The following is a 13,508-nucleotide window of genomic DNA, read 5'->3' on the forward strand; positions in this document are numbered from 1 at the left end:
ATTTAAACTAAACAATAACAAATAAAACTTAATATTAAATCCTTGGTTTATTTGATTAGTCATGTATCAAAACAAAAATATATACAATTAATGTAACATCTCAAAAATACAATATAAAAAGGGAATAATCACATATTAATAATATTTCAGATCAATCTTACAAAAGATGAGACATACGCTTATAGCCGAACGACATTACAAGATAACGGAGAAATTAAAACTCTACAAATATGCAATCTAGACTGAACGGACGATCATACAAAAGAAGAAAACAATAGATGACCGAACGGTTATCACACAAACAAACTAACTACTGACCGAATGACTCTATGGTTCGATCTTAACTTCTACCTCGACCAAACTTTCTTCTTCCAGCGCCTTTTCCAGCAAAGCTTCTCCTTCTGCTCACATCCACACGGATGATCATTGCAAAAGAAAGACAACCACCGAACGTATAAAACGGACAAGACAGGAAATAGGGTAAGCTTATGTAATTTAATTCAATTATCAACATATATCTCACTCAATCAATTTAAACAAGATAACCCATTAACTCTTTCATGCAAAGCCTAATACTAGAGTCTAACTGTCCGGACTGTATGAATTATGTGTAGCTACGACGTTCGTGCACCCGGGTGATGTAGTAACTGGGATACCCTCAACAGCAGGTTAGTTCGTTCTGTCCAAATTAACCATAAGGACGAGGACCTCCTGCCATTCCCACACATGACTTACCCTTCTCTACGTGAGAAACGAGTAATCACAGAATATCAGGATGAACCGCCAACTTAGCGTGCCCACATTCATACTTTACCATTTTAATATCAAATCATGTGATATTCCTCCCCGGAACACTCTTCCATAACCAAAGTCATTTCATCCATATCGTATTCTATCATCTTTCATTATTAAAACCTCAACTGAACCAATTTGAATAATGATCCCTTAGGATACCAAATACCGCACATTAGTTTTTAATCCAGAACAAGACCGAACACTTGGAGTGAGACCGAGATGTCTCCAACTCTAACATAATCAAATTGAGAGAGTTACTCACTAGTTGTGAAAAGGACCAAATATAATAATACTTTTCAGAGACTAATATAATCGAATGTTATTTACCAAGTGAGCCAATTTAATGAACTGACTCTTGAGAGTTCAAACCGAATACCGTAAAGCCTAGGCCGAGTACTAGGACTCTAGGCCGAAACCAATTGAGACAGGTACTGTAAGACACCAAATAATAGTACTTGACGGAATCATATGAAGAAACCGATCGCCAATAAATACTTAGCTTCTTAATGAGCTAAACCTCAAAGAAATCGAATGTTAGTTGAAGACTGAGCACCGTAGAGAGCGAACTCTATGAAGTTTGGACGAACGCTCTTATTATAAAGATAGATTACGAAAACGAGAACGAGCACCTGGTGTAAGACCGTGCACTTACTTAGTACGACCGCTTGGTGTAAGACCGAACACTACTTAGTACGAGCGCTTGGTGTAAGACCGAGCACTACTAAACTTATAGAAGAAAGACTTGATAAATATAATAAGATACCATTTAAATAGTGTTCACGAACGAACGAAATATACAAATACATATAGATATACTTAAGTTTACCATCAAACACCAAGGAACGAATATCCTTGGTTGAACGCTTATATACAGATATTACAGAACGAAGATGCTCGGTCCTCAACTGGAATTCTTTCCAAATGAAAGAATCCAGTTCCAACTGAGTCCACAGGAAAACCCAACGATCAAAGATCTTCAGTGACGAACATCAATTTTCACATAAAACTCTAGACTTAGAATTCATAATCTTATCAACACATTTCTCAACATCTATCTTCATACATTCATACATCCATATCATAGTAAATATTCACACTTCATACAGTCAAAACATATCAACAATCATATTTCATATTCATTCAGAAATCAACGAACGTACATCCATTCAAAACAAGAATCTTAATCAAATTATATAAGCTTCCCTTACCTCTAAGCGTGACTGAACGTTCACAGTTCATAATACGAGTTTACCTTTACCAGAGACCTTAGCGTTCTATAGTCACACCTTAAGAAACTAAACCAAACAGAAATCCAGAAACTCTTAGAACAAGATGATTGACTCATGCAACCCATAAACTAGGTTTGTATGTACCAGGAAACCAATCGGCTGAATGAAGAGAGAACTTACCAACTTAGAACTCGGAACTGATCGGTTCAAACGAACATCCTCGACGTTGGAAATGCTCAGGTGTGGTCTATTTGATGATCGGAAGAAGAAAAGAGTGAGATTTTGTAGAGATAAGTAAGAGCTTTTTAGAGAGAAGGAGGAGAAAAATGGAGTTTTAGAAGATTGAAGAAGATGGTTGCATGTAGATAGTGGCGTGAATTTTGAAAAACTAAGTTTTACTTCTACCCTCCAAAACCGAACGGCCACTCGACTGCTCACACATGTCTTCCACTTTCTGATTTTCAGCTTCCCTTGCTCGACACTTGTCTTCCACTCAAATAAGATTTTTAGTGTGTTTTTAATGGTTCTGACAATTAATCTAACTTATACACATTGTATCATTAACAAAGTATATATAAAAGTGTATTATATATATATATATATATATATATATATATATATATATATATATATATATATATATATTAAGCATAGTACAATATTATTATTATCTCAACATATAATTCCCAACAAAACAATTGTCATTTTAAGAAAATAAACTTTAAATTTAATTCAAACTTATAAATTTGAACCTAATTATATATAATAATTTGACCATAATTTCAGTCAAGGAGAAACTCAACGGGTGAATGACTTACCAAGAAAGATTAATAGTTCCACTAACTTGAATTGATACATCTCTTTAATCTACTCAAGTAACTAAGATAAGCTTCCAAAATTGACTCCTGAATCACGAACTCCTCTTGACATATTTTCATTAAGATAATAAGAAAATAATTAAAATATATATAAAGTTAATTATACTAATAGAAAATAAATTTTGATATGTCTAAAATAAACTTTACTCCATTAATTCCTCTTAAGATCTGACAATAAATCTATCATAAAAAAAATATATTACAGAGAATAAGAAAAAAAAAATCTTAAAATATGTAAATTTTAAAATAAACTAAAAAAAACACCTAATTTCTACTTATACACTTGACAGTTATTTCTTTTGAAATTTATTAATAAATTATTATTGGATCTTCCAATCCATACTAATAGTGTTTTAACTTGATTCGAGGAAATCATAAGATAATTGGATTTATTTAATTCACATTAAGAAAATGAAATATGTATACGTTTTTCTTTACCTCTAGTTCTTAAGAAATAATGTAAAAAGTTATGTGCGACAATTAACTCCATCTTTCTTCGAAAAACTAATTTAGTTACACGTAACTATAAATGTGATAATATTGAAAGTATATTAATCTATATACCATTCTTGGTGTGAAAACGATGTTTTTTTTTAATTAAACTGTTTTAAATGAGATTATAAAGTCAACCAAACTTTGTCCATTTTTAAATTATTTTTCCATTGAAAAATTAAATTAAGAATAAAAGTATTTTAAAAAATGATGACAGTAAAATATAAATATTATAAATAAATAAGAAAAAGTAGAAGCACTTATCCCAAAAATCAGAAAACATCATTGTGGGATAGAAAGTGAAATGATCAAGTTAGTTTGAATGAAATGAAATGGTTTGAGGATGAGTAATGATAGTAGATATCATGTTTCAATCGTTATTAATTATGTTGTTTTTTAAAATTAACGAGTTGACTCATATGGTTAAGAATAAAATGACATGATTAATATTATTTCTGATTTTTGTGTTGAAATGTTTTAATATTAAAATTAAGAAGGATATAAAAGTTATATGACAAATTTTGTATACTAATTGATTTATGGTGTAGGTTGATGGTGTAATTCAGAGTTGTCTTAATCTAACTACATTTGTTAGTATTTATAGAAGTGAAAGTGAATATATAGATAATTTTTTCAATTTTTTTAATGATACAAATATCTATTTATACTAAGTTTATAAAGTCATTATTGTTTTAGAGTACTTGAAACAAAGATTTTCATAAATTTTAGTTGGAAAATGATTTTATTTTAGTTTATCAAACTCTATTGAATCAATCTATAATTTATTGAAGTCGAGAAAAATATATCAATAGTAAATCTATACACAATTCAAGATTTCTCATGTTTTTCATAAATAAATTTATCGTATTAATAGTTTAGCTAATTTGACTTTTATATATCAACTATATAAGTAGTTTAATACTTTACTTTAAGTATTTATTTAAATTTTTTGCACAATAAATATAGTTTATCGTAAAGTGTAATTTTTTATTATATATTTTGTGTATAGTTTCCAAACATTTTTGGATTAATTTCTTTTTTGGTTTTTAATTTTATAAATTTCCAAGGTAATGACAAATGGTAGATGAGTTTTGGTTTGTTAGAAATGTCAAATTCATGCTGATTAATTTGATCAAATATTTTGAATTTCATATTATATTAAATTAATTTTTTTAATGAAATCATCATTTTTATTTTGTATAAATGATATAAATATAGCGAATCTACTGAAAAAAGTACCATATAATTTTAATAACAATTATTATTAAATTTTAACAAAATAGTATCATATGTTAAAAATAAAATTTAAAATATATTTAAAAATTTATAATATTAAAATACAAATCTGGATTAAGTCGGGTATACATAAAATTTTAATCTATTATCCAAATCTGACCAATTTTATTTATTTTACATTACTCATTATCCAATTCAATCTAATTACATGTTTAAATTTACTTTCAATTTCTTTATATTCAATGGGATACAAATATTTTTCACAGCCCTAATTCAAATCAACATAAAAGGTAGGAAAAAGAAATCTTAAACTAGTCAGTGGATGTCATAAAATGTTATAATTTTATAATATAATAGTTTACAGCAAAATAACGATATAAAAACTTTAACACTATGAACTTGCGATTGAATTTTGAAATCAATTATCATAAAAGCCAGTAATTTTAAGTTGTACTTTGATTCATAATTAAACAACGGTAAGTAAAATTGACTTAAATAGTTACTTATGGTAACAATGTGAATGATGAAATTCTTTGTATATTATAGTATTTGATGGTGGTATTTAAAATAACCCAGAACATATATTCCTATATTCCCCTATTAATGTGTATGGTAGGTGATATTCTTCCTACAACAATAAATGAAAGAAATTGGAAAAGAGGCAGCAGATGACACGTGCATACACATGTTCAAAATTTAAATTTTTTGACCACCTTTTTCCACCAAATAATAACAAATAACTAGTAATATTCTATGTTCTATGGTTTATGTTCTATGTTCTGTCAATTGATATGCAGGGGTACTACTACTACTTAATTCATTTATTTACATACAGTGGTTCCAACACATTAACAAACACGAGGGAATTGTGGCAGGTAATTCATCGATATGGTAAAAGACAACTATTTTAAACAAACCATGTTGTGATTATCGAATTAAAATAATTAAGATTGCTACATTTTACTAATAACTTTCTCTCTGTGTCTCTGATTGGTTTATTCTCTTCAGATATTAGAGTAATTTTCCCAAGAAAATCTGAGTAAGCATCCATGCAGTGATGCAATCCAAACCTCTTAATCACCGCTTAAATATGCTTTTTAATTAACCATTGACAAACAGCTAAGTGGATTTATTAAAATAATGTAACTCTCCATTAAAAAGGAGCATAGATACACCAGACACTTAAAAAATACTTTTTTATTATTGAAAATATACACATTATGCAATTCTAAGGTATCACGTATTTTTATCTAATATTTAGTAAAATAATGAAAAATAATATTATAGCATTTTTCGGGTATTACACTGAGTCATCGAAGTCTGATCACTTGCAATGATCCTACTATTTTAAATTATAAAAAAATAGTCTAATAGAAATAAAAGTAATAAAAATATTAAAAGTGGGAATCTCTTGCACAACTCCAACGTCATCATCTAACATTAATATACGTGAGACCTACAACTCTATAAACTTCCCTCTGCACATTGTCATGTTTATTGAAAGTTGTACATCTCCATTCAAATTCCTATGCTCCTCCATGACATCACTTTCTATTTAAAAATATAATAAAGTAATTCTTATTTTTCAACTTTTAATTTATTTTCAAAAAATAAATGCTCAGATTTAAATTTAAAACACTCGTTAAACTAAAATAAAAGAACTGAATAATAATAGCATATGATTTTCTCACATGTACGGTAACTATTTGGGAGTGAAGAATAATTTTACTATTTTTAATTTTATTTTATTTTACAAAAACGAAGAAAGTAGCTTTTAAAACGAAAATAATAGAGAACAAAATAGTATAATCTTCTTAAAACACTTTTGTTGTTAAACATTATAAGACTTTAAATTTTCTTCTTCTTCTTCTTCAGTATGTTACATTTTCTCATCTCAGTATACTTTCCTCTTCTTAGTCGAACTTTATCGATAGATATAAGAATTTCACCATCATTCAATAATGCTTCCAAATAGCGACAAATATGCTCAAACCAAGAGTTGATTTCAGAAGAAGCCACCAATTTTCTGACATGGTGAAATTGAAAATACTTTGTTACTCATCAACACTGCTTTGAAAATATTCCCTTATAAATCACTTTTTTCTTTTCCATTTTAAAGAAATATAAAATGCTTTTAAATGGAAACAAATCAAGCCAGTTCGATTTTTCCTTCTTTAAAATTATTTTGGGATATACGAATATACACAACTTTCCTCGCTGTGATCACCCTCTCCATTTATATACAAGAAAAAGATATGAGAGCGCATATACAAAATAAAGTCAGACGTTTCATAAAAGATAAAGAAACAAAAAAAATTCTTGGTAAAGGATCTTCAAGAGAAAATATTTATAAAAATTTTTTATGAATAAAAGTATTTTGTGATTTGTTATCTATCGATAAAAGAATATATTTTTATTTCATAAATAACTTTATAATCAGGTACTGTTAGAAAAGTTGACCAGAATAATTCAAAATCATAATGAATTTCAACAGGGTACAAAATTACTAAACTCTTCTAAACATTTACTCCGGTGATCATATCACAGTTTATCCTTTTCACTTGTTCCTGCCACAGCGTTTCACCCTTTGACATTTCACAACCATTTCTAATCTTGATAAACGAAATTCTTAAAAGGTAATGTATACTTTTTAGAATACTTTGGTAAGACCATTAAGTTAATTATTGATTTATGTGATTAATTTATAAACTAATATAAATATATTTGATAAATATTTTAAAATAATTTAATTTATAAATTTCTATCTTTTACTTTATATAATATGCTCTTATCCACATCCGAAAATCTTTCATCTCTTACAATCATATGAAATTGGTTGCTCTTTATCTTAGTTTATCGAGGTTTTCAAGGGATTGCATACATAATTTGTCTCCGAACGGATCAGGCTGTAATAACATGATTATGTGGTACATGACCACGTTAGGATTGAAATTTTTTATTTGTAAGGCTACTTGATGAATCGATCCATGAAGGCTTGTAGTGATTCATCTTTCTTTTGTCTTACATTGATTAAGACAATCAAGGTCAAGTGGTATAGTCGACTCGTGGTGTACTGAGCTCCAAACTTCGTTTGAATTGTGGCAAAACAATCTATAAAGTTCATTAGGAGTAACAAAAATTAGGCCCAGACCTTTCCCTTTAACGAGGTAAAGAAAACTCTGCACAAGGTAGCATCACTCGTTGTATATAGTGTAATTTGGTTCATGAATATTTTGATATGCTTGTATGGGTTAGTGGAGTCATCATAATTGTTGAAAATAGACATCCTTCAATTACTAGGTAGATGGGTCTCCACAATGCCCAAGGTGAATGGTAGCATCTCGATCGCAGCCACTATCGCAATGGATGAGTTATGATCCTTGTTGGCTCTGCTAACCTCTTAAACTGTAAGGTTAGGTTTGTCATGTAGTTGTTTGGTTGGTCTGGGTAGTGTCAGGGTGGAAGGTACAAGATTCTTAGCACCCTGACCCTATCTTATGATCAAGCCGTTTCTATGGGGATAAGTTAGACTTAAAGCCCACATCTTAATATGTATCAAAGCCATGGTTTGAGCCATTCCTAGCAAGATCTATGTGAACATTCTGTTCAACCTATTGTCGGGTCACTACTAGACCACCCATTAATTATACTCTCACGCTTGAGATGTCTATACCTCAGAGTGAATGGGGTGAGTTGGAAGTCCCACATCGACTAGAGATAAGGTCAAATTATAATATATAAGTGGAGTGCAAACCTCACCTTACAAGTCGGTTTTGTGGGGTTGAGTTAGGCTTAAAACCACTTTCCAATAGTGTTCTTCGCATGCAAAACTTTTAACTCTTTCTCATATTTTTGCTCTACATTTCATCTATTTGCTTTTGTAGGTTTCTTATCATCTCCCTCGATCCAATTGGTCGTCCAAAGCTTATTCTATTACAATGGTTCTCGTCATATTCCTCACTGTCACCATGTGAGTTTATAAGTGCTCACTCAACCCCCACGATGATGCTAATACGTGAATAGTACAAGCCCGACCGATTCAATGTAGAATAGTCTAGTTAACCCTAACATAGGGTTGTCAAACCGACTTAACATAAACATAGATGGAACAAATAAAGTCACATAGTCTTATAAAAGAATTTGACGGGTCCCTTAAGCCACCGGTCAAACATACAATTAGCGAGAGTCATCAATCAAACATACAACTACCGTGATTAAGAGCATATGTAGAAATTATTATAAATCAATTTGGTAATTATAATTAAGGTGTTATTGGGTTATAATTAGGTCACTAATAAATAAAAATTCTTTACACTTTGTATAAATAAGAGCTTTAACTAAGATAATAAATAATATTGATTTTACATTTAATATCAAAATGACTGAATTTTTTATATTTAAACATCAAAATATTTTTTAGAGTACCATTTGAATAATTATAAAGTAAACATAAATTCCATCAAATCAAACGAAACAAAAAATTTAACAAGTGAATAAAGAAAAGAAAATTAAAAGCCAAATCACTTTGAAGTTATTAATACTTAGTCTGTATAAGAGAATAACCTTGTTTGACTGTGTATCTTAAAATCTAAGTACATCCTTCACTAACTAACTGCAAAAGCAAAATCTATAAAGAAAGAAAAAAAAATTGGTTGTTTAGCATACATACTAATCAAAAACAATAAATGACATAGTAGTTTGTGAGAAAAAAAAACAGTACATACTTTCCTTTGGAGGGTTCGGTATACAAAGCCAACATGAACTATATAAGACTATTTTTTAAGCATAACATGCTTTTCTTTTCTTTCTGTGTTCTCAACAATCCACAAAATTATTTTATTTTCCACTTTTACATTATTTTTTCCTTCCACTCTTTCCAAAATCAAAACTACTGTATAATTTATTTGATGCTATGGAATTTAGGTACAAGAAACCCAAAGATATGCACATCATCTCTCTCGTTTGGTTGTGAAATGGTGAAAGGAAAATAAAAGTGGAATCTTACAGTTTTTAATTCATAAAAGATTATCACAATATGTATAAACAAAGTAATTTAATTCATAAAAAAATAGATTATTTGTTCCAAGCATTATTTTTTTTTTGTTGAAACTAAATAAACAGGCACTCCTAAAATGAACCTTAACAAAGAAAAAACAAATTTTGCCATGTATTGAGAAACTTTTGACGTATTTGACTCTGTTTAGTTGCGAACAGCAGCATCTTTTATTTTCTCTCTCTGGTCCATCACGTGAGCTACTTTTTGAGAGAGAGAGAGAGAGAGAAGAGAGCAAAGACACGCAGTTCCAGAGAGGGACCCTGTTGCAGAGAAGAAAGAGCCAAATCAACCAGGTTCCCTCAACCTCAACTCTCTCTCTTGCAATAAATAATAATATCTTTCTCGGTGTGGTAGCAACATTGTAAATGTAATTGTAATTGTAATTGCAAGTGAGAGAGAAGGCAAAAGCGGGAACAGAGAAAAACACAGTCTTTTGTTTCTCTTTGCAGTTCCTTCCTCCTTGCACTCTCAGCTTGCAGGGGTTGTTTCCCCCTTCCGTTTGAGAGAAAAAAAAGAGAGAGAATAGATTTCAATTTCATCATCTGTATATAAATAGTGGACTTAGTTACTTAGCGTGCGAGAAATGCAGCAGCACCTGATGCAGATGCAGCCCATCATGGCAGCCTACTACCCCAACAACGTCACCACTGATCACATTCAACAGGTCCTTTCCTTTCCTTTCACTCTTCCATTTCCATTCTCCCTCTCTTTTCCTTCTTCTCCTTTTCTTTTATCTTTCTCAAGCTTCTTTCCACTTTCCCTTCACCTGTCTCTGCTCAGGGAACCTTTTCTTTTGTGTCTCTGAGCCTGTGGGTCTTACTGTGCCACTTTTAGTACTACCCCTTGCTTACTCTGTTTCTCATCATGCCCTCTTCTCTTTATTCTTTGTCACTTTCTGCTAACATCTCTGTGAGCCTATCTTAACGTAATCCCCGTCTTTGTCACTTCACGTTCACCACTTTGCTTGATTCGCTCTGTTCTTATCATTTATTAAGCTTGACTCCACTCATTCTTGGGCCCCTTCAGTATGCCTTTCGTTTTAATTACTTTTTTTCAAAGAGAGTAACTGTTCTTTAGTGTCTACACTGTTCTGGTGGCACCCCACTTTGATACTTGCTGTGTTGTTTGCTCCGTTCATGTTTCAAAGTGTTCAACTTGGACTGCTAGATTCTCTCATGTGTTGTCCTTGCAGTTTTGTAGATTGGTACTGCCATGTTTTTAGCTTCTCTGTTTCGGTTTAGTATCTCTATGGTGATTTGTGGGAGAGAATGTTGAACTGTTTCATGTTGGTTAAAGGGCTTGTTTACTTTCTTGCATACAATTACAGTCCATTGAAGAAAGTGTTTGATATTAAAGAAAAAATGACAGGATGGAAATTGCATGCCAGAAAATGCTCATATTCATAGTCTCAGTCGACATAAATAAAAGTCATTAATATTATGGTATACATGACTATTTTTGTACAATACATTTTAGAAAATATACTCTAAAATTCCCTGCATGTTTTCTGAAGTTTACTTTGATTAACATGACGGATCAACGATGCCTTTTTTTTTTGTTTGTTTGCTTCCCCACTTCACATGTATTTATGCAATTTGCCCCCTTCGTTTTTGTGAAATTGTCATATCTGAAATAACTAGTTTCTCTCTTTACTAGCAGTATCTGGATGAAAACAAGTCCCTGATTCTGAAGATTGTTGAAAGCCAGAATTCTGGCAAGCTGAGCGAGTGTGCCGAGTAAGAACTGGTCTCATTGTAAAACTTTTTCTCAAATCTTTATTATTTGGCAAGCATGAGCCCTTCTGGTTTGGTATCATATAATAACTGTAAGGAATAGAAACTGGAACAAGTTCCTACCTCAATCCCTTTAGTTAATTTCCGTCTTAATTTTCTGGTCATTTGTTCCACTTGTAATATAGCCTAACTCCTCATAGGTTAACTTTGGGTATTAGCAGGGTCAAATAGTTCATGCTAACAATGACTTATTCCAAACTTTACCCTCCTAGTTTCTTATCTGATACTTTAGCCACAGTTGCAGACCGTGTTATAAACTACCTAATTAGTCTGACGATAAAGCTAGGGTGTTCGAAATCTTGAATCTAAATGGAGTCTGCATTGACTATGTATCTTTTTGCAGGCTTTTTCTAAGATACAGTGTACCCCACAATACTTCAAAAAAATTGGACACCAATAGTTTTATACAATTTTGAATTGAAGTTGCAAACATGATGACTTGAAACAAAACAGTTGTCACTTTCTGTACATGTATATTTCCACAAGGTCAATCATTAGGAGAAAGGTTGTAGCCCTTTTTGGTAATTGCATCATTTCGTGGTTTTCTTGTCAACACAACTTGAAGGGGACACAGATACTCAAAGTAGATCAACTTTTTTCTTGGGAAACTGTGGGGGTGTGAAAAAGTTGCTTCAAAGAATCACGGTTCTCCATGTTTGCCTTGTGATTGAAACCTAAAACAATTATTAGATTTTATGGTTCCTTTACTGCTCCTTTTGTTGTGGTCCTAAAGCATCACAATCCTCTTGTCTTTATTTCAGGAACCAATCCAGGCTGCAGAGAAATCTGATGTACCTTGCTGCGATAGCTGATTCCCAGCCCCAACCACCTCCTATGCCTGGTCAGGTACACAACCATTTTTTCAGAATATTTGATTAGCATCGGAAATCACTTTGACATGCTAGATACATTTTACATGCAAAATACTGTAATGATCCAGTATCATATACATAATCTTCAGTTAACTTCATATTCTTCTGAATATCATTGTAGTATCCTCCCGGTGGAATTATGCAGCAGGGAGCACACTACATGCAGGCTCAACAAGCTCAGCAGATGTCACAACAACAGCTAATGGCTTCACGCTCCTCCCTCTTATACTCTCAACAACCCTTCTCAGCTCTTCAACAGCAGCAGGGCTTGCACAGCCAACTTGGCATGAGCTCCAGCGGAAGTCAAGGCTTTCACATGATGCAAAGTGAAGCCACAACTGTAGGGGGCAATGCAACCATAGGTTCTGGAGGGTTTCCTGATTTTGTACGCATTGGTAACATTGGCAAGCAAGATATTGGAAGCTCTGGTGAAGGCAGAGGAGGAAGCTCCAGTGGCCACTCTGGTGATGGTGGTGAGACCCTTTATCTGAAATCTGCAGCTGATGGAAACTAAACCAGCCAGGGAGAATACTGAAGTTTCCTTGGCCTTTAGTGGTTTATTTAGTTAGGAGAATTAGGCAGTGGACATTAAGTAGAGGAAGAAGAAAGGAAAAACTTGCTGCACTTGTTGCTTATATATGTTGTTTGTTTATCTTGTGCTAAAGGCAAACAATCTAATCACTGCCTTAATGTTTCTGCAGTAGTACTAGTAGTAACATGATGCATGCTTTATTTTCTGGTGTAAAGCTTTAGTCATAAATGTCAAGGTCACAATATGACCACTTGTTATCGTGAGGGTTATTTGGTTGAACCATGACTGATGAAAATTTTCCGACAAAGTTGACTCAGAATCCAAACCCACCATATATGCAACATGCTGCTATGGTTCATGGTTAGTCACGACCTAGTACTATATATTCTATAATTTTATAAAATAAACAATCAGAAGAAAATATTTAAAACTGAGTAACTATATTAAAATTAAGTTTGTGCATGTAATTCATATATGTTATAAGTCTTAGAAATGTTCTGTAAGATATTGTTTAAAGTTCCATTTTAATATTTTTAATAGAGAATAAGAAATATTATTTTGCAAGGTTTTTTTTTTAACTTGTTATTTTAATTTAAGGGTTTTTTTATTACTTCACATCTACAAG

At 31.7% G+C, this 13,508-nt stretch overlaps 1 protein-coding gene across 1 annotated transcript; it reads left to right on the plus strand.

Moving 5' to 3' along the window:
• The first annotated feature begins 10,020 nt into the window (after positions 1-10,020).
• Positions 10,021-13,146, plus strand: LOC124841092 (GRF1-interacting factor 1-like). Its single transcript, XM_047317276.2, has 4 exons — positions 10,021-10,350; positions 11,346-11,422; positions 12,241-12,325; positions 12,473-13,146. The coding sequence occupies exons 1-4, from the start codon at positions 10,270-10,272 to the stop codon at positions 12,863-12,865; spliced, it is 636 nt and encodes a 211-aa protein (XP_047173232.2). The 5' UTR covers positions 10,021-10,269; the 3' UTR covers positions 12,866-13,146.
• The last annotated feature ends 362 nt before the right edge of the window (positions 13,147-13,508 follow it).

Source organism: Vigna umbellata, chromosome 8, assembly GCF_029865625.1.
Source record: "Vigna umbellata cultivar VRB3 chromosome 8, Vumbellata_1.0, whole genome shotgun sequence".
Taxonomy (NCBI): Eukaryota; Viridiplantae; Streptophyta; class Magnoliopsida; order Fabales; family Fabaceae; genus Vigna; species Vigna umbellata.